The following is a 21,938-nucleotide window of genomic DNA, read 5'->3' as shown; positions in this document are numbered from 1 at the left end:
AAGTTGAGGGGGGGGTGGAAGGATGTTCCTGCAGGTTTTTGCATTTTACTGCCAGCAGAAAGATCGCTTTAGGGACTAGGTGATGAGAGCAGCATGGAGGATTATGTTTCCCTTCCTAATACAAGATTCATGCCTGATCTGTCTCTCCTTACGCTCCCGGGGTGCTGGTGCAGGCGGTCCACTCCAGCAAGCCTCCCCAGGTGCCCGGCAAGGGGCAGCGGGCTCTGCTGTGGCCTTTCAGGAGAGCTTTATTTTACCTGCTCATCCATCACAGCTGTTGGCATACTTCGTTAATAGCGGGGGTCACACCATATCAGCTTTCATTTGGAAATTTAATTTTCCTTTGAGAAATTGCTAATTCTTTTCCAGATGCACAGAACGAAAATGAGTAATTCACCCAGCGTTAAGGGAGAGATGAACTGCTGTCCAGCAAAGGACGACCCCTCCCTCTGTGCCACGGAGGCAATTGCTAGCCTTTTTGGGTAAGCCAAAGGAAATGGGTTCTGTCGTCCTTGGTCCTTTTGGAGAAAAACAAGGCTCGAGGCAAGCGAGGGGGCAGGAGGGTTTTCCAATGATACAGCGATATGGTGTTGACAGTGATTTGTGCAGTGTGTAAGAGGCCAGCTCTGCTCTGAAAAACGAGCCCCTGAATGAATAAATCATGGGCCCTCTCTTAGTAACTTGACAACTCAGCCCAGCCCTCTGGGTGGTGGGAGCTGGCCCGAGCTCTGCATGCGGGGAGGGACTCCTATTGTCCAGAGGATTTTTAAGGGCAGGGTCAGCCCGCCGCCGGCTTAGGAGCTTCTCTGCTGGGCAAGTGCTTTGGTGGTGGAGCGGGGAGCCTTGCTGAGCAGCGTGGGACCATGGAGGGAAACACGCACCTCCTCCAGGTCATCCGCAAGATGCGTTCCCAAATCAACCAGCTGGAGAGGGAAAACAGGGTCCTGAGAGGAGAGCTGCAGGTCTGCGGGCAGAGAGCTGTGCCACCAGAGAGAGAGGCAGCAAGAGGAGGTGTGAACGGTGGCGTGAGGAGCCTCACCAGTGATGGGGAAGGACCAGCTGGCTCTCCAGCATTCCTGCACAGAAGCATCGTGGCTGGTCCTGCTCCAGCACCAAAGGAGCAGACAGGTACCGAAGAGCCCGGGCTGTCCATGGCTCCCATGTGTGCTGCCCATGCAGGATCTCCCAGCCCAGCTGTTACATGTCTGCATGGAATGGGAGATGAGGCACTAGCTGTCTGTCTAGTTAACTTGATGGAAGTGCTCTGGCCTCCTTCGGTGCCCACACCCAAACCCACCCTAAGCCGTGTCTCACTCTGTGAGCTATCTAGGGGGGGAACCTGCATCCCCCAAGCTGAGCTCAGTGGAGGATTTTGCTGCTACTCAAGCAGAGATCACCTCAAAGAGTTCAGTTTGTCTTTTTTAAGCAGAATTTGATTTAGTGCTTTGACTTTTTGTGGGCATGGACTATCTTGCCCATGCCTGTCCCCTGTCTTTTCCAGACAGAAAAGGACCAACGGTTGTAATAGTGCTGTAAACTCTCTTGCCTTGGTAAAAGATGAGAAAAACTCTACAGAAAGTAACAAATAGTGATGGGTTGCGTACATCACACCAGATGTGCAGTTTCTCTTTGCAGATAATGCAGTTAGTTTTGGCTGAGGGAGAGAGGAGCCGATATATAGGAATATACTCTTCACAGTTTTATCAGAGGGGAAAAATGGAAATTTTCCTCAGTTATAGAAGTCTGTTTGGGACTTCTGGAGGATTTAACAAAGCAGGAATTAGAGCAAAATGTTGTTTGGTGAGAAGTAGTTATCTAGAATTGGATGCAGTTATTGGCAGGGTCAGGCTGTTAGGCATTGTACATGCTTGAGGCCTGTCGCCTCCTTGTCTGGTGTCTGTCACATCCAGTCCACTGGAAAACTGCTTCACTAACACAACTTTTTGGCATTAGTATGGTGTGTGTTATGAGTTGCAGCTGCCGTTACAGTCCACGTGCTCCATAGGTCTGGTGGCTGACATCTCAACCAGACTTCTGGAAAGGGCCGGGCTGTGGAGAAATGCCCCCACAAGTTTTGACAGAGGCAAGTCTATGAAAATGAATGAGATGAGATGCTGAAGAGTACTAGTGGATTTATGTGAAGCTAGATGAGTGCTGCAATTGAGTAATGCCTACCACCAAGCCCACTGAGCCCAGTGGTCAGGTTGCTAACCTGAGGGCCTCTTAAACTGGGGCTGCTGGTGGCTATGGATGTTGTCAACTTGGGAATAGCTGACTGGTCTTTCAGTGAGTGTGAAAGATGTGCAAAGCACTTTCCAACCTTGTGGCTTTTCCTCTCCAGCTGCCTTCTAGGGGAAAGGGTGAGATCCAAAGGGGCTGTTTGGCCTCCTCTGCCTTTCTGCCTCCCTATGTACAAAACATTTTTGAGCCAAAAGAAAATGATTAAAAATACATTAAGAATATCTGAATTCTCAATATTATTATTGCTCCTAGCTCTGCTTTTGTCTCTGCTACTCAGATACCACCATGACCGTGCGGCGCTACTCCACCGCTGTGCCAGCGCCTTCTCCTTCCAGCACGAGGTCTCATCGGGCTGCCAAGAGGCCTCTGAGCAATGGGCTCCCGGGCACGCCGGGCACTGCCCAGCCAGCAGCCCCTCCTGTCACAGCACAGCTCACCAGTGGAGAGGAGAAAGGGCTTGAAAAAACCCCAGAAAACTGTCTCTCCTACAGTCATTCCAGCAAAACGAAGCTGTTTCAGGAGCATGTCTATAAGTGTAGGTAGGTTCAGTTTTCCTTCACAGCATTGCCTGCCTGGGCTGGTTGCAGGTTTCACTTAATAGCATATCTGGACATTGCTTTGGGTTTTAGGTAGCTACCAGCAAAATTTTTGTTCGAATGTATATGGGCTTTGAGCAGACAGGGGACCTCTTTTGAGTAAGTTGTCCTGCTCCTCCTTGCGATGCATGAAGATTGCTGGTGTTAGCGGTTTAAATTTACTATAGAAAGCAGAGGCTGAGGGGAGAGGGAATGGGGTTGAAATCTCTCCTTTAAAGTCAGGCAGAATTTTGCAGATTGATGTGTTGTTCTGACAAGCTAAGCTTGAAAGGAATTTTTAAACTTTGAACGAAAAGCATGGAGATATCAAGGAACTCTGAACTATGCTTTTGAAAGCGTGATTAACGTGGCTCGTGGATTTAGATGTACTGTATCATATTTTCCTTGTAATCGAAGCATTACAAGTTAATGCTTTCAGCCTTGAGAAAAATGCTCTCAGGACAGCTTCTAAATTAAGTGAAATGGCTGCTGGACAAGCCCTGAGTGTCTCTGCTCACTGATGAGCAGCTTTCCAACATAGGGCAACAATCAATGGTAGAAGCACCAGTAATGAGGCTGTGATACACAGTAGCCCCGCTCGCCTTGTAGTGCTGATCTATACACCCTGGGAATCCAGGTAGATTGATGGTTTTAGCGCTGATCATGCCATGCTCGAAAGAAAAAGAGTCCAAAAGGCCTCAAAGCGTATGCGTTCGAACAGGGAGAATTCTGTGGGCCTGCCAGCCCACACATGTCCCAGGGAGGGCTCCAGCAGCCTCAGCTTGGGGGCTGCACAGCTGTAGCGGGTTGTGTCGCCTGCATTGACGTACCCACACATGTGGTACATCGTGTCAGCTTTTATCCGAATAATGTGCCACCCTCACACAGCAGCGCATCCTCAGAGCAGACCAGTGCATGGCACCTCACGCTCCCCATGCAAACCCAGTTAGGAGCCCAGCTCCTCACTGGGAGGCTGGAGGGGACAACAAGGTCAAGTTTTCATAGGCACCTGGGTTCTCTTGTAAGGACATTTGAGGGTCAGATGTTTTACAGCATTTAAGTACTTAAATTTAGTCGCTGGCAGGGAACTCATATCGTGACCTGTAGCTCTGGATTTCAGCATACGCTCCACTGGGTTCGGGGAAACTTAAGACTCTCAGTGCACATAAACACTTCTGAGAGGTTTGCCCTGCAGCCAGCTCGCGTGGAAAGCGTGTGTTAGGGAACACAGGGTCAGAACGCAGGAGCAGGAACAGCAATGGCAAATGCTGCTGCTTTCTCATAAGGGGAAAGAGAGATTTCAAAGCAATCAAAATAGCAGCGTAGATCTATTACAACTAATGCCTTGGGACCTACAGGTTTAAAAGCACCGGTTACCCAGTGGCCAAAGGAACAGTGCTGATTATTTTATCGCTATCTTTAGAGCTGTCGTGTCAGCTGTGAACAACAGCAAGTGTGGCACCATGACTCATGTCCACTCACTGTTGGCTGCTTTAGGAGAAGAAATGGCTATGGAAAAGAGCTTTTTACCTAACCCTCCTCAGCAGGGGTTGGGTATCACTCGGTGATATCCTGAAGCATGAAGCTTTGTGTTTCTTATACCAAAAAAAAGTTTAATATATTTTCTGGTCATAATGGTGAATGTTTCCATTATATACACAAAGGTCTAACACATACAACAAGCTTAGAAAGCTTTTAACTAGTAGGGTAATTTGTGGCAATGAATTCAGCAAGCTAATTGAGCTTAATTTTTTACAGTGATGACATTTTTTTTCTTCCCAGCATGCTGGTCCATGACAGCTTTTCCTATTCTTTGTTTATTGTAGATTTGTCACATTTTGCTCCAAAGCTATAATCCTATATGTGATGCTGAATATTTTTGCTTTAAAATTAACTCTGTAGAAGTATCACCTTGGATTTATCTAGAGTGCAGTTGCATCCAAGTAATAAAATAACAGCACTGCTAATAAATCATCACTAATTTGCATGTCTACAACATTTTCATTCATACATGCTAAAGCATTATTTACACCATGTGATTTCCACTTTTTTTAGTAAATAAAAAAAAAGACTAAATATTTGAATATGTTAGGGAGGATAAGAGAGGCTGGGAACTGTCTTCAGGGCTATTATAGTAAAATTACAAAAGGTACAAGGCCTGTTTGGTACAAATGTCACCATTGGGGGGTTCAGGCTTGATGGTTTCACCTTCCCATGGGACAGGTCTAATTAGCAGGTGAGAAGGGACAAGGAAATCGCAGAGGTCCTCTGCCCTGCAGGACACCCCCCGCAGTAAGCATCAATAAATACTTGCATAGTTTTGTGATTTTCCTGTCTTGTACTCCTCAAGGGCCTGAGTGAGCTGACAGCAATCACAGAGGGCAGTCAGAACGAAAACCAAAGCTCTGCAAAACCCAAACCATTTACTTGCCAAACCAACCAGTTTTGGGACAAATAAAGGAGCATGCTTCTCCCTCTGCTTTCACAGCCGGTGTAATTTACCACACGCACACTCACTGCTTGGAAACCACTGCTCTCACACCCACTTGCAGTAGCTGGGTACTGATGCATATAAACACGAAGCCACGGAAGGACCCCCAGGGTCCATGTGGGTGCACGTGCACCCTAAGGGTTCTGTACGTGCGTAGTTTTGTACATATGCATAGGGCGCCAATCAAGAGATGTGAGGCTCCATGGCAAAAGGCAGATGCTTCCAGCAGATGGACAGACAGGCAGACAACACTGTGCTTCCTCCCTTGGGAAGACTGTGTGAACCCCATCCCAGCGGGGCATGAAATCCTGCCTCCACGTGGCATGCAAGTGCTGAAAGCATTTACCTTTTGCTCGCTGGTTGTTGGGTTTTTTTACTTTCTTTCCACGTTTTATGCATTTGTAATCCTCATAATGCTTTCTCATTTTTCTCCAGGGGTAAAGTAAAGGCCGTTAGTTTCCTCTTACCAATGAATATGCCATCATATACTGAAAAGCAAGGTTCCCTCACAAGCCCACAAAATCAGAGCACAAAACAGTTAACCACCATCGCTGAAAAGGATATGTGAGCTGGTGAATTTTTAAAGGCCCATTGATTCTTGAGATAAATTGGCCTTAAATGATAGCTGTGTGTCAGGTTCCTTTCCTGCAAAACACTTTGGCAGGATGCCTGCACAGAGAATCACCCAGCCTGTGTTTCGGGTCACTGCCCCGATGTTTAGCATGGAAATGGAAGCCCCAACAAAGCCGGCTGGAAGCCCGTACACCGTGATGAAGACACACGATAACAAAGGTACCTCCACAAAGTAGCTTCTGCGCAACATGTCTCAAGGATCTCTTACCTTAGGACTGCTGTAAACAGGGTGTTGAAGCTGGTTTCGATATATTTGTCACAAAAAGCGGAAACTATGTCACCGCTTGTGTTTGCTGATTCCCTTGCCAGAAAGGTATTTGATGCAAAAGACAAAACGAGCTATTAAAGAGCCTGTGAAGTTTCTCTGTATATAAAACTTTATGATACTGATACAGCAAAATTAAGAAGGCATTATAGAGTCAGTTAACATTACCCTGAATTTCTGCAAAGCTTGGCAATGACTGTTTATGTCCATTCGGGGTTCACCTCTAAGGGAGCTCAGGGGAGACTAAGTACTAATCAGTATGAAAATGTGACTACAAACCTGTTTCTGACTTGGTGTGTTCATCCAGCCAGAGACTAAAGACTGTACACCAAGTTAAAACTGTGAATATCAGAATTTTTCAGGAATGGCTTCTCAGCATGGATCAGATCAAAAATCATTAGCAGAAATTCAGCAAACAGGTGCAAAATCAATGAGAGAGAACTACAGACAGCTTGTAAAAAATGAGAAGTGCTTGTTAGTTCTAGTCTTATGAGTAAATATAGTGTCCCACATGTTTATTTTGATTGCAAATATTTATGGAACCAGAATACTGCACATTGCTATTTCTTTATGTACAGGCAGCACTGATTGAATATTGTACAGAGAATGCATGAACAGTAGATGTTTGTACTAATAACTTTATGGAAGATTTTAATCTCATTGTCTACTCTTAAACTCTTGAACTTGCAAAAGCAGAAATCTGGTGAAAAAAAAAATCCCTTCTGGATTTTCTGTGATGTTGTATAAAAATCTGTGCTCCTTTTTTCATTTTGGAATTCACCATGGTTTGTATATTCAAGAATATTTTTAATATATTCTTACCAATGAAGTAATTTTAATTTCACTGCTATTTTATATATGGATATTTATGTTCAGCCTGGGTCCATACAGAGTTGCATTGTAATGTCAGAAGTAATGAATCAATGACCTCCAGCAAATGAGGTTACAGTTTGGAAAGTTTACTGAACAGCCCATTTTAGAAAGGGAAGTGCTTTTTAAATGTTTTATAGAAAGCTTCATTGTCAAAAACTAGACACTGCATATGTGTTCAGTTAAGTACCTAAATCCAGTTGATTTCATTTAGCAAAGTAACGACAAACATCTTTCTTTGAAAATCTGGCCCTTAGACCTTTAAGGTGCCCAAGCTTTTGGCAATGCATGTTTGAACACCAGATTTAATGGGATTTGGGAATCCATGTGCCTTAGATAGATATCAGAAGTCTCAACTTTTAAGTTTTCTAAGCCTCAGCTTCCATGAAGCAGCAGTAGGAATTCTCTTCTCCCACCTTTTTTGTGTCAATTCAATGTAGATATGTCGCTGACAGTAAGACTGTGTTATTAGTAAGCATATGCCAGTGTCAATTGTAGTGGACTGATCATTTTGATGTCACACAAATACATATACCTTTTTGTATGGTCAAGAAATTAGACTCACCAGACATTTATTAGAGATATAATGGTCTTAAACCTTTTAGTATACTTACAGGGAAAAAGAACAGAAAAGGTGGAAGCAAAAAGAGGGAAAGGAAACAAAGTAGTCATTGACAAATAGAAGTCAGTATGTTAATGGAAATATTTATTTTTTAATTATATTTTTGCAGTCTTTAGCAGTGCCCACAGATTTAAGAACACATGATGATGCACAGGCACATTAATATTTAAAAGCAGTTGTTGCAGATTTGACCTAGCTCTGCATCCCCAAGAGAACCAGATTGTAGCAGAGGTCACAGAGAAACCACTAAGCACTGTTTTACCATAGTACAGCATGAAGTGACTTACCATCGAGCACTTACTGCCAATTAAAACATTCCAATATTAAACATTCATAGATTGTTCAGTGCAAAAAGGGCAGGTATAAGCAAAGCGAGTGTTAAAATCTGGACAGTGAGCTGCAGGCAGCAATTAAGCCATGGTCCTTTCCTTTCTTCTTCCCAAGAGGATCCATACAAGTTCAGAGGAGCTTTGGACTTCTACCTAAAAACTCTCTGGAATATATCTATAGTAAACCCTGGAATATATACTAAACTCTATTCACTGATGGCCAGGTTTGTTGGACAATTTCCAACAGGAAATTCTTCCTTTCAGAGAGGTGGTCAGTGGTCTTCAGCCGCACAGGTACAGGACTTCAAGAGCAGCTGAGACAGCAAGAGGTTCCCTCCTGCATTGGCACTGATCACTGAGAGACATGCACTCCTGCGTCACACTTGTGCTTGGGGCTAAGTGGCTTTATATCTCCACAGAAAATGCCGATAAAGACAGTCCACCACTGCCATTTGTTAAATGACAGGTTCTCCGTTCCACCATCACAACTAGCCAAGAGTAGGGAAATGTAGCTCTAGGCTGGAGACAAAAAAGTCTTGTCAGAGTTGATTCTCAACCTACATCAGTGGAACAGTGCCAATTTAACTGTTACTTCACATTTACATTGCTGTAAGTGAGAGAGAAATTGAGTATTACCTTTCTTTATGAAAGTCTTTTTAAAGCTATGGTCATAATACAGAAATGCAACGCCATCAGCACTGGACCAGTGGGGAGGAGTTACTAAGAGTGAAGGTGAAATTTAGACGTTGTGTGTCTGAGGGTAGCACACAGTCAAATATTTAAAATCTTGATACCCAACTTAACAATAATAATCCTTAGATGCATCTTCACCTACAGTAGATCTCACCCTCGCCAAAATATTGAAAAATGCCTAGATAGCAAAATAAATAAATAAATAAATAGATAAAGCCTGCTGTTCATAAAACTGCACTCTCCCAGAATGGTGCTGCTCAGCTGTACCCTGGAAAGTGCTAATGCTAAAGGGTGTGTCTACATCAACGTTTCAGACAGAGTCAGGAGTACCCTCCTGAGTTAATTTCCTGGTCAAAGCCACTTACCTTACTTTGTTTCACATTGTAGAGTGGTTTCAAAGCACAGGAATGGATCTCTTCTGGATGAAACTAAGTCAGGGGATGTGCTTATAAGGTGCTCCAAAAGCTAGCAGGTATTCAGTGCATGGGACCACACTAGCAAGCCCTCTGAAATACCTGTAGTGTGAACAGCATTGGTGGTTTTGCTCTACGTGTCCTCCTCTGCTGGTCTGCACTACTTGCTACGTAGACAGAGCTGTGGAGCACCCAGGCATGGGAGCTATTGTCTCAGAGATTTAAAAATAAAATCTAACCAGGTGAAACTTCATATTGTTATACTATAGAGAGGAGGAGATGCCTTTCATCAGTCTTACCTCTCTGTCTGGTGTTTAAAGAGCCTCACTCTCACTGCAGACACTGAGGTGGAAATGTGATGCTCCAGACTATAACAGAGGAGTAACATTACCATCTTCTCCAGTGAGGTCTTCCTCAAAGTTCAAATGGTTGCATCCTTAGACAATGAATCCACGCCCAAAGGTAATAAATCGGTGTGCGGGGTGCACCTCCTGTCAAAGTCACCCAGTACAAGCACATTCCACCTACTCCAAGCTCCGTTTGTAGGAGAGCACAATTTATGACGTGCCGAGTTGTTCACAACCTTTATATCCATTGTATTTTTGCTCCTACATCTTAAATCCCTGACAGATGAACTTCAATTTTTCTCTGACGTTTCTGATCAGGCGTAATCTAAGAATATATCAGCATGGAAGTAATTCAGCTGAGATGCCTCTGACAACAGGTAAGTGATGCTGATCTTTAACACTGTTATTTTCAATGACATTAACAACATTAATTCAGCCTTGACAGGCTCCCTCTGTAGCCCTGAAACTTTATTTTTGTTTAGCTGGGGCGAGAAAATGAGAAATAAACTTGCAACTTGTTTGAAGGTCTCAGAGAGTTCGTAGGCCTTGAACAGTCCTTCAGTGTTGTGATGAATTCAGTGCTACGTAACTGCACTATATGCATGTCCTACAATCATCTAAGTACAGCACGGACAGCTGGTTCAGAGGTCACAGATGATTTTTTTTACTGTTGGGTGCTATAAAGTACACAATATTTTCTCTTCAGGATGGAAAAATACAGGTTGTATTAGATCTGTTCTGCACTTCTACTGCATAATGCCTTTACCCAACAAAAGACTTGTTAAGAGATTAAACTGTCATCACAGTTAAATGTAGATCAAACTCTGCTAACCTTACATGGGGAAGTTGTTGGCTGTGCTGAAGTCAAGACATATGGTCACTTCAGGGAATGTTTCTTTTATGGCAAGTGCTCATTTGAGTAGGAATATTTCTAGCTGGATGAGTCACCTCTTTCTCAGTTGCTGCATGAGATACTAAAGTGATTTTTACATAGGGATATTCAAAGACATGGCAGAGGCTGAAAAATACATCTTCAAAGCATCTTGCAGTGGTTTCCTTCTCCAGTGGGACTATTATATGGCACATGTAGATTGATTAAAAAAAATATCCTCCACTGTTTTCTTTTTGCTGAAAACTGATGAAATGTCTTTTTTTCCTTAGGTTTTTTTTTTTTACAAACTCATGCCATACTTGATATACAAAATCAGTCTCACAACAGCAAAATGCAATAAATCACGATAAAATTGCTCTGTTTAATGTAAAAAGTAAAAAACTTAGAGTAAAGTGCAAAAATTAGAGCGAATGTTTCTAATCTGTGGCTCTTCAGTAGCAGGTTTGACTCTTTCCTGGTTTAGAGGACGAGCACCATCATCTGCATGCCGGTTGCCATGGAGACTCCTATCGCTTTTGGAGTCATAAGTTTTGCCTGAAAGGAAACACTCCTTCAGTGTGAGTTTTTAATGACTGTAGAGGTTTCTGTTTGTCAGCACGCCATATACCAGATTAACTACCATGTCTAAGCAGGTGGGAGGGAAGGGAGTAAATTATTTTCTAGTAATCAGTGACAACATATTTATAAAACATATAAATAGAATTACAAGACTTGCTGCATTAGATTAGACTGTTATGGCATCAAATCCATTATCTCTCTTTCAGTATCAGCTACTTCAAAGGAGAATGAACTTTGGTCGCAGAACATGAGCATGGCAATAAAACCTTCTGGCTCCTGCAGGAGATTGGCTTGAGGACTGCCAGGCTGCATAGCCAGTGAGGTTTCTCTTTCTCAGGCTTGAGTCGATAAGGGCTTCCCCATAACTACAAATAATAACAGCTTTTCCTAGAAAAGATGTGTACATGAATAATTGGGTCTGTCCATGTGAAGAGCTGTCTAACATTTATCTGTTCTGTTTGGACTGCCAGAAAGACTCTGAGGTTTGACATCTATCTCAGCTTCTTTCTCCCTAACGCACAGTTAACACGGGATTGCTCTGAAGGTGAATTTTTTGGTCCTAAACAGCGTGCAGAATGGTTAGTTTCACCAACATGGATATGTTGGAATGAATTTCTGGCTTGAGTAAAACAATGGTTATTCAGAAGAGGAATATAACAAAGCTGCAAGATTAAGCCTCAGTTGTTTCCTAGTTCTGTTGTCTTTGCTAGATGGCAACTAAATGACTACCTGTTAAATCTGCAATTTTTGCTTGATTTCTTCTGAGGCTGTTTTGTGCATCTGTAGGACCATCAATATACTTCATTGCAATGGCTGGGGTCTGGTCCTTCTCTGGCTGAATCTGAGTAACTGAAAGAACAGAAAAGGATATTTAATTGAGTTGTGTTAACATTCATTTGTTCAAGGAGGGAAAGATATGTCGAGTTGACGCTACCTGGCTGATGACAACTTGGTATTGTTTCAGTCCTGCCTTCTTGAAAGGACTGAACAGATTCATGGCCAGAATCTGAGTCTTTCATTGGCCTTCCCATAATCTCATTCTCACTTGCAGTTTTATTTCTAATGAGGAAGTATGTGTGCATTTTCCCTTTGCCTTTTACTTCTATTTCTCCTCTTTCAGTCATCTCAAAATTCTTGTATTTTAGGCATCTAAAATATCAGAAGCAAAATGACACATGAAAATTCAAGATTAGCAAGAATTACACTGATGTTTTAGAAGAGCTATTGTAATCTAAGTAATCAAATCACAACAGTCCAGGAAAAACAGTATTGATCTGTGAGCAGCTGAGGGTTTATTTCAAGTGTTTATTCAAGCCTGCTGTGCTTTTATAGTTTTACACATACAGTCTGATCAAAAATCAATGGATCACATAGTCAAATACTTCAGCATGGTGGAGGGTTCTTATCGACCAGTAAATAGAAATTTAATAACTGAGGCAGCCAATATCAGTTAGACAGAACTATCTCCAGTCATTTCATCAAAGGCAGCAATCAGGTTTGTCAAGCATGATTTACTCCTGGTAAATCCAGACTGGCTATTCCCAATTGCCTTCTTCATGTGTCAAAAAATGGCTTCCAAGAGGACTTGATTTTCACTGACACTGACATGAGGCTGACCAGCCTATGGTTCCCCAGCCTATCCTCCCTGCCATTTTTCAATATAGGTGTAACATCTGGCTTTCTTCAGTTGCTACAGTGCTGATCTTCATGACCTTCCAAAGATGACAGTCAGCAACACTGTAATGCCATCACCCAGCTCTCTCATTACCTTTAGAGACATCCCATCTGCTCCCATACACTGCTATAGATTGAAATTCCTCAAAAGACCCCTGATCTGATCCTCTTCCAATGCTGGTAATTTACCTACTCTTTGAACCCTGACTCTAGGTTCAGGGACCTCAAAGACCTCATCAGTGAAAACTGAGGCAAGAGAGGCCTTGAGTAACTCAGCCTTTATTCAGGGCACTATCACTAAATCATCTGCCACAGCAGGTCCACATTTCCATTTATACTTTTCTGCTAACATAGCAGAATCTCCTCTTACTGCCTTTGAACCTTCCTTACCCATTTCAATGCTAGATGAGCTCTGGCTTTCCTAATCTCATTCCTATGTACCCAGACAATGGTTTTGTATTCCTCCTTTGTAGGTTGTCTTCACTTTCACCTCTCATGTATGTATTTTATGTGTACATAAAATTCTTGAAAATGTAGTATTTAATTTTTAGTGACACGAGTTTTAGGAAAGTAAATTACTGCATTAATAGGATAGTGGTTTATCCTTAGTAAGTGCAAATAAAACTGTTATGCCACAGATTGTGCTCATTCAGAGATTTTAAAGCTTTTGTAATGCAGGATGTCAAATTAAATGTTCTGACCGTCTTTCTGGCATCCGCATCACTCTGTTGGTACTTCCAAATAAGCTATCACAATCAGTTTTTTTCCCATATTTTTCTCTCTAGGATCGAGACTCTCAAACCTCTGTCTCCATATACAAGTGCATTTGAAATAATCAGAACCCATAAAACTCTTTGCAAGCAGTGATTTTTCTTTATAAGTAAGCTGCATAAATAAGTGACTAAAGACAGCACCATCTATATTGAAAGGTGCAGCTGTCAAGGCAGTAGTTTTTTGTACAGCTTTTAACGGGTAAAGTTTCCATCATAGTTACTCACTGATAGGCACTGGAACTTAGATGAATTTTACTCGGGACACCATGACTCTCCATCCGGGAAGCTATATTCACTGTGTCTCCAAACAAGCAATAACGAGGCATCTTTTCTCCAACAACTCCAGCCAAGACAGGACCTGTATGGATCCCAACTCTAATCTTTACAAAGACATAAAACACCCCCCAGAAATGTCACTTGTTATTTAACATCTTTCTTAATGCTATCCAGCCACCTAAAAGTTCATCCTAACACAACACTGGACACTAGTAAAATATCAAATATCCACAGGGAGAGGCTCTTCATGAAAAATGTACCCACGTGGGCCTTGCCCAAAGTCACAGAGGAGTCAGAGGAATTTATTTGATGTCCTACTGCAATACATTAACCAGAAGCCCAACCCAAGCAGCAGACAGACACACATGCATCTTTGTGTTAACAACTTACTTGGATAGGATTTCCAGAAACTGGGTTCTGTACTCCTTTAGCTGCTATTATCATCCCCAAGGCAAAGTTAGCAACTCGCTCAGCATGAGTGGGTACAGGCACAGGGACCCCACCTACTACCATATAGGCATCTCCAATTGTCTCCACCTTTAATTGAGAGGGACAAGCATATCAGCATGCCATATATATCTTGCTCAGGTTAGTGCTTTGCTGTTTGGGGCTCTTCTTACCTGCACCAACTCCCCCCTTCTTCTAAAAGATGATTCCAATCACTAAAAAAGCTAGCACATGTGAGCTTCCTTGAGATGCGGATGCTTTCCTTGACTCCACACTAAAAATTTCAACGTATTCTGTCCCTGCTTACTTGACCCATTTTAGATATCAGTGTGAGAGGCCCTAAGGCATAAGGGATGCTCTGTAAGTGTCAGACTTCTCACCTTCCTCTTACCCAGGTCAGACCGATATGCAGAGCTATCCCCAGGCACAGACTCCTGAGCCAGGAGATTATCTGAGAGCTGAATGCTATTAATTAGATCTAATTCACAATTGGTGTTAAAAGTGTATTCCTTTTTTAAAAGAGATTTCTTTTTTAAAAGTCACAATAAAGCAAGGGAGTCTATTCACTGGTGATTATTATTATTAAGGGGTTCACATGAAATTAAGAAACCTCCAATCTTCAGGATGTCAGAGAATGCAAAGTGTGAACTAAGCAGTTTGGGAGCATCCTTCCTTACAACCAGCTGTTTTCCCACAGTATGTTGCAGCCTGTGAGAGAAATGCTGAAGGGTTCATCCTCCTTCAAGCATCCAGTCTCCTTGAAGTGCAAGACAAGGCACCTGAGAAATACTCTGGGGTTTGTCCCTGTACCAGAGATTTCACTGGGAATGAAATAGGCTTGTTTGAAACAGAATTCTCAAATGTTTAAAATTCACTGTAAAAGACCGTTACACGGTAAAGAAATTTTCTAAACTACTCTTATGAGACTTCATTGTTACATTTACCATCAGTAAATAAGAGATCAGTTTAAATTAGATTAACTGGATTTCTTAAAAAGGAACATAGTTTCATCTTTGGGTTTGTTCATTAACATAATGACTTAAAACTGTTCAGCACATTAGTCTTGAAAACTGTGTTCCTGTACATGCCTTCTATCAGATAGCCTACCCCATAGTAATGACAGTAATTCTCTGTAACAAATTAAAAACAACTGTAAAAAGCTACTAATGCAAATAGATACCTTAATTATTTTTCAGCCGTGGTAGGAGATTTAATTTAGCAAGATTTATTCATAACTTCAGATGTTTATAAGCTTGGGCTGAGTTTCTTTGATCAATTTCAATATTTCATTTCTTTCTCAATTCCCTGAAATTGTAATCTCATTCTCCCTCTCTGTAGCCCACCTAGTAACCTTCAATATTAATAGGAGTTATATACAGGCATCAAAAGGAGATTATTACAGTGACAGATCATTTACTCATGATGGATGATTTAAATAGAATATGATGCTAATTTATTCTATAATCTGTGGGCCATATCCTGGATGCTTCAATTATTGAATACAGTTTCCTTGCCAAGGCAGAAATGCTTCTGATTTCCCAGTACAATTTATTGCGGGATGAACTGCATGCCTTGCTTGAGCAAGGAATGAATGAGATTTAGATTTCACCCTTTACTATTTCTGCCTTCCTAAATATTTAATGTGCTGGGGACAGACAGAAACTTAGGACTTGCTCTTCAGCTTGTCAAATCTGGGTAGCTCTGGAGATGTTAATAACACTATTATTATATGTCAACCAGGGCTCTGATCCTTTCAGCACGGTTTGGAGACAACACATACATAGTTCTAATCAATGTTCTTTGGGGTCAGCAGAAGATCTATACCATTGCCTAAGATCTCCATGAAGCAAAACAAAGTCTAGGTATTATCTGGGTGTTGTTTATAATGTTATTTCCCACCAAAGGAGACACTTAATGACATCGTGACCTACCTACAACAGGTTGGAATAAAAGAACTAGGAAAATAGTTCAAATTGGTCCATAAACTCGGATATCCTGTCATGTTGGGTAGGCATTTGAGAGAGGAGAGAGACAGAGATGTATGACGGAACAGCCGTTCTGGTGTTAGTGTTGTGGAAAGAGACTGTAGCCCATGATAGATATTACATTCCTCTTCAAAAATTTTAAACATATTTAATTACACCTCTGCGCGGTTTTTAGTTTCTCTGTGTGGCCACTACAAATATACAATAATTTACGGTTTATCAAAAATCATGCTGGGGGGAAGAGGATTTAAATGCATTTAAAAACAAAAAAAAAACAAAACAAGAACAAAATTTTTTTCCAGACTATTTCTACAGCCTTTATCGATCAGTACATACCTTGTACACATCATGCACCGTGGTCAGTCTGTCAAATAGCAGGTACATTGAATTTAACATGAGAACTATCTGAATAGGCTCACACTGGGCACAAATGTTGGTAAAGGTCACAACATCGCTGAACAATATAGTGCACTCCTTGAACTCTCCTGTGAGCAGAAAGACCAGTAATAAGTACTTGTAATGGCTGGACAATCATGACATCTGTTCAAGACCTGTTTGCAAAGATTACTTTCTCATCGTTCTTTTAGGACATATGACCTATCAGTTGTAACACTCATATATGGGTGCTGATATGAAAGAGCGATATCAGTATAAGAGTATATTGAATATAAGAATCATTGCACATCTCAAACCATCCAGATATCTGCATATATCCCTTTGTCCATCCATATTCAGGATATACTTAGCTCCCTACCCCTAACTTCATATATGTGCTTACTAAAGCGAATTTAAGCATATTCTAACTTACTATCCTTAGCAACAACAGGAATAATGATGATTCTAGGTTTACAGATAGCATAGAGGAACTAAGAGAATTTTCTAGGAAAGACTAATTTCTTTATTCCTTTAATTTTTGAGCTCTCATTTCCCTGTATACTCAGGTTAAAAACAAAAGCTCAGTTTACTGTCGAAACATGGAATTTTGTTCCCTGAATGGGCAGCTGCTACCACCTTTCACCTCCTAAGGAACAATTTTGGCAAATAGCTTCCAAAGCTTTGTTTGAAAGAATAGTCAAATCTTTATCATCAGTGAGATTAAGGGTCTGTGGTCCTCCTCCTACCCATGAATGTCACCAAGTACAGAATGTACTCCCCAATAGTGGCAATGAGGCTGTGCCAGCACCCCATTCTCTCTATCACTATCACCTGGTGCAGGAATCACGAATGCATCCTGTTCATTCACCTGCCTCAACTCGCTTCCCCTCTTTCAGCTGGTTGGCCACGTGCTGAGGAAGCATGGCATAGAGCAAAGCTTCAGTCTTTTTCTTCTCTTCCTCCAGGTGCTTCGACAGTATCCGCAGTTCTTCCTTCTTCCTCTCCAGCTGGTTAGAGAGCTCCATCTCTGCCAGTCGCTGCTGATTGAGAAGAATCAAATCCCTGGTCACGTCATGAGGTGCAATGTCTGCAATATGCATCTGTCGCTCCTCCAGTTCATGCAAAGTGCGAAGCAAAGGTGAGCAGAGATAGAGCATGCACTGCAGGGACTCCATCCAGATCATCTGGCCTGTTTGAAACAAGTGTCAGTAAGAATTTTCAGCAGCTTGGACTTTCACATGATGCTCAGTATTACTCATGTTAATTTTAGGGGATGAGTTCCAAGGACAGTGGTTCTTTATAGGGTCTGGGTCATGACAGGAATCACTGTTTCCTGGAATTAGAGGTGGACTTGTTTGGAGGAGGTACACTATGCAAATAAAAAAATGTCAGGACCCAGAAAGCAGTCACTCGCTCACTCATTGCAACTGCTAAGCAGAGCCCAACCACGCTTCAGGTCCCTCCTCTTCATGAGGAACCCCAGTGCTTGCAATATCTCTCCTCTCCTGCTAGTTCTCGAGCTTTTCCTGAAGCCAGTCAGTCAGCGTCATGCACAGGGCAACTGAGACTCACAATGATTAAGTGAAACATTTAAAGTTTGATTTCATAGTGGGCAATATGTGCCCCCAGCAAAGTCAACAGAGCCTTCCTTTCTGGAAGCTGGAGCTTTCAGTCACTATGATCATCTAAATAAGCAGGTACTTGGTTTCTGAACAGCAAACTAGGAATTCCTCTTCTTTCTCTCTCTCACCCCAACCCCAGAGCAACTGGATGAACAGCTTGAAAACTAACAGGATTGGAACATCAGAGATACCATGTGACAGCATAAGAGGAAGTAAAATTGCACCTGTGACTAGTTAGAAGTTCCTTGTTTCGGTAATATCACTTTTTTCAAGGTCTCCCTAAGCTCTTAATTTTTTCTGAGTCTCAGGAATACCAGATTTGACACTCATTATGTAAAGGTGAAAGGAGAGAAGGTAAAATTAGGTCATATTATATAGTTCAGAGAAGCAAAATTGAGGTCACAGAACACTTAAACTAAATGTCATTATAGTTAATTACACAAAGCAGAGAATCATTCCATACTTATTCCTCTCAGTAAAAATAAAGCAAATAAGATATCTTTTTTTCTAAAATAATTTTAACTGCTAAGTTCTTATGCAACATTTGGGGGGTGAAGACAGAACTCAGAATCTGAAAATGTGGCTACAAAAAATAAAAGCACAGCTAACTAATCTATTTTTATCCACATTTGAAACCCAGCCAGTAGCAAATAACTCCCCTCAAAGGCATAAATTAAGAATGAATCATGTATTCACATTTTAGGAATCAAAATGCATGGAGGCGCAGGGGAAGCCATTTCTTTCTTCCAGCTGTAGCAGTGCTATCAGGACTCTGTCTCTAAGCACTTCCCTTCTCCCCTGCCCCTTCCCAACCCTCACCCAGCAGACAGCAGCCAGACGCTGGCAGGAGAGATGCTTGCAGTGTATTGCTGTGGGAATGCTCACCCTGCCTTTCATTATTGTCTGTACGCGCCAAAGATGCAATCCAAGATCTGTGAACTGGCATAGCCTGTGCTGGGTGGCTGGGCTTAAAATGTTGTTCCATGTACAAAGTAGTCATTTCTTTAGCAAAGAAAATTCTTAGCAGTGCAAAACGATTCTGTGTTGGGTGCATAGGCTGATGTGTAGAGCTATGGGGAGGTGAGACCTGGACAGTTAATTTTACACAGCTCAGTGTATCTCTATGCTGAGCCTGGTGGCTCTGTGAGCAGAAGCTGGCTCTGAGGGCTGGCACAGGTCCCCAGTGAAGTAGAATGCCATAGCTGAGGGTTGGGGAGATTCACAGGGCACCTGGCATTGAATCCCAACCAAAACCAAGAGTGACAATACAACCATGTTGCAGGGATCACCCCTGTAATGCCTTATATTATATATTTGGTTCTAATCTCTGCAAAGAAAAACACACAGGGCAGCATTATCATACATCTTCTGGGAAAGGGGTATGGCTGGGCAGCTCTCTGAGGTGTCTGTACACAAATGTGCCCAGCATGGGGAAAAAATAGGAGGAACGAGAGCTCTGTGTTCCGTTCCAGGGCTACCACGTCACTGGGATCATAAAGGCTTGGTGGGTAGCTCACAGACCTGGAGTACTGCAAAGGATGAACACAGAGTCTTTAGAAAGGACAGGCAGGCAAGGAGGGGGAGCTGCCTTTTACGTGAGAGCAAGGGAAATGCATGGAGCTCTGCCTAGGGCTGGGTGATGAGCCAGCTGAGAGCTTCTAAATAAGGATTAGAGGGCAGATCAGTGTGGGTGATGTTGTGATGGGTATCTGCTACAGATGCACTGCTCAGAAAGAAAAAGTAGATGAGACCTTCTTTAAACAAGTGGAGGAAGTCTCGTAGTGGACTTTATCTACTTTGATATCTGCTGGACAGACCACACAGCAAGGCACAAGCAATTCAGGAGGTTTCTGGAGTGCAGTGAGGCACTGACACTGGTGAGCTTTCTGACACGTGACCAATAATCTGATGAAGGGAGGTGCCCTGCTAGACCTGGTATTTACAAACAGTGAAGAACTATGGATGTGAAAGCTGGGTGCAGGCCTGGGTGCCATGACTGTGTGATGGTGGAGTGCAGGAACCTGAGAGGAGTGAACAAGAGTGAGCAAGATTGCAATCCTGGACTTTGGGAGACTGGACTTTGTCCCATTCAGGGACCTGCTTGGAATAATCCCATGGGATACAGTCTTGGAAAGAAGAGTCCAGAAGAGCTGGTTGATTTTCAAGGATCTCCTCTTCCAAGTTCAGGAATGGTCTATCCCAATGTGCAGTAAGTCAAGCAAACATATCAGGGGCCTGCATGGATGAACAAGTTGCTCCTGACTAAACTCAAACATGAAAAAAGAAAGAATACAAGAGGTGGAAGCTGGGTTAGGTCACCCCAGAAGAAGAGACAGTGGTGAAAAAGCCAAAACTCGTTTGGAGTTGCATCTGTTGAGGAACAAGATGGGCTTCTACAGGTATATGAGCAGCAAAAGGAAGACTAGTGAAAATGTGGGCCTGCTGCTGAATGGGGCAAGGGATCTGCTGAGAAAGGATATGGAAAAGTCCAAGGTACCCAGTGCCTTCTTTGCTTTGGTCTTTGCTGATAAGAAACACCCTTCAGGAATCTCAGGGCCCTGAGACCAGTGGGAAAGTCTGGAGCGATGAAGACCTACCATCGGCACAGGAGGTTCAGGTTAGTAAACATTTAAACAAATTGGATATACAGAAGTCCATGAGACCTGATGTGATGCACTGAGGAGTGGTGAGGGAGCTGGCCAGCATCATTGCAAGGCCACTCTCAATTAGTTTTGAAAGTCATGGTGACTGGGGGAGGTTTCTGAGGACTGGAAGAAAGTAAATATCACTCCTATTTTCAAGGATGGAGGGACTGGAAAGGCTTGGAACAGCTGTCATGTAAGGAGAAGCTGAGAGAGTTGGGGTTGTTCAGCCTAGAGAAGACAAGCCTCACAGGGAGCTTATCAATATGTATAAATACCTGATAGGAGGTAATAAAAAATACTTTTCTCAGTTGTATCCAATGAAAGGACAAGAGACAATGGACACTAACTGAAATGCATGAATTCCATTTAAACATAAGAAAAAAGCTGTAAGGGTGGTTAAACACTGGAATGGGTTGCCCAGGGAGGGCAGCTAGACATGGTCCTGAGTAACATGCTGTAGTTGACCCTGCTTTGAGCAGGGATGGACTAGACAATCTCCAGACCTCCCTTCCAAACTCAACTGGAGTTGAGTCAATTCTGTGACCCTGTGAATAACTGAGACTAGAGGTGGTTCAGAAAACAATCTAATCCTCCCTTGGCCTTGCCCCTGTTACTCAGGAAATCTGCAAAGATGTGGGGTTTTGCAGCATTAGAAAAACACTGTCTTTCTAAGCCTTTCCAATGGGAGCACAGTTGTTATTTCTGACTGAAAGCCTTCAAAATTGGTGAGGTAATAGCAGAATTTGTCTACAAGCATCTTAAAGTACTGTTTCTCAAAACAGAACCATCTAATCCTCTCCTCACTGCACAAAGACAAGGCCATTCATAGGACTTATGTGAAGCCATTAGTTCAACTCTAGCATAATTCCTGATTTAATATGAACGCTTATGCTATCGAAAACAGTGAAGTACCTCTCAGTTCTAGCATTGGCCGTTGCTTCCATGACTCTGGCATCATCTCTCTTCTAGTCTGGAAAACAAATTGGCTGTTGATGAATTTCTGAATGCTAGAGATGCTGAAGGGTACTTCTGGGTGAACAATACTGAAATAGTGATCCAAGCAGATGCCCATGGTCTGAAGGCCAGGTACAATCTTCTGAATGCTCACCCCAGCTTGCTTCACTCTGAGCTTAAAAAGAAAATATGGACAATGTGTTATCATTCATATCCTGTTTGGGTTCAGGCCAAGCTATAGCTATCACTGTTTATACA

The 21,938-nt window shown here is 42.5% G+C and overlaps 2 protein-coding genes across 2 annotated transcripts in view; one reads left to right on the top strand and one right to left on the bottom strand.

The window, feature by feature from the left end:
* The first annotated feature begins 863 nt into the window (after positions 1-863).
* CCDC195 (coiled-coil domain containing 195) lies at positions 864-5,875 on the top strand. The gene is made up of 3 exons (XM_074834486.1): positions 864-1,128; positions 2,519-2,780; positions 5,743-5,875. The coding sequence occupies exons 1-3, from the start codon at positions 864-866 to the stop codon at positions 5,873-5,875; spliced, it is 660 nt and encodes a 219-aa protein (XP_074690587.1).
* Positions 5,876-7,760: 1,885 nt separating this feature from the next.
* LOC141927358 (guanylate cyclase soluble subunit beta-2-like) overlaps positions 7,761-21,938 on the bottom strand; it is a 21,538-nt gene continuing 7,360 nt past the window's right edge. The window contains exons 9-17 of the mRNA XM_074834536.1: positions 21,639-21,855; positions 17,328-17,648; positions 16,421-16,569; positions 14,043-14,189; positions 13,602-13,756; positions 11,864-12,078; positions 11,659-11,778; positions 9,085-10,905; positions 7,761-8,633 (exon numbers count right to left, since the gene is read on the bottom strand). Of these exons, the coding sequence (XP_074690637.1) occupies positions 10,754-10,905; positions 11,659-11,778; positions 11,864-12,078; positions 13,602-13,756; positions 14,043-14,189; positions 16,421-16,569; positions 17,328-17,648; positions 21,639-21,855 (1,476 nt within the window). The 3' untranslated portion in view covers positions 7,761-8,633; positions 9,085-10,753. The remainder of the gene's footprint in view (positions 8,634-9,084; positions 10,906-11,658; positions 11,779-11,863; positions 12,079-13,601; positions 13,757-14,042; positions 14,190-16,420; positions 16,570-17,327; positions 17,649-21,638; positions 21,856-21,938) is intronic.

The sequence above is a fragment of the Strix aluco genome, chromosome 9 (genome assembly GCF_031877795.1).
Source record: "Strix aluco isolate bStrAlu1 chromosome 9, bStrAlu1.hap1, whole genome shotgun sequence".
In the NCBI taxonomy this organism is placed as follows: Eukaryota; Metazoa; Chordata; class Aves; order Strigiformes; family Strigidae; genus Strix; species Strix aluco.
Note: the sequence above shows the minus strand (reverse complement) of the source record. Positions and strands in the feature narration are given on the sequence as shown.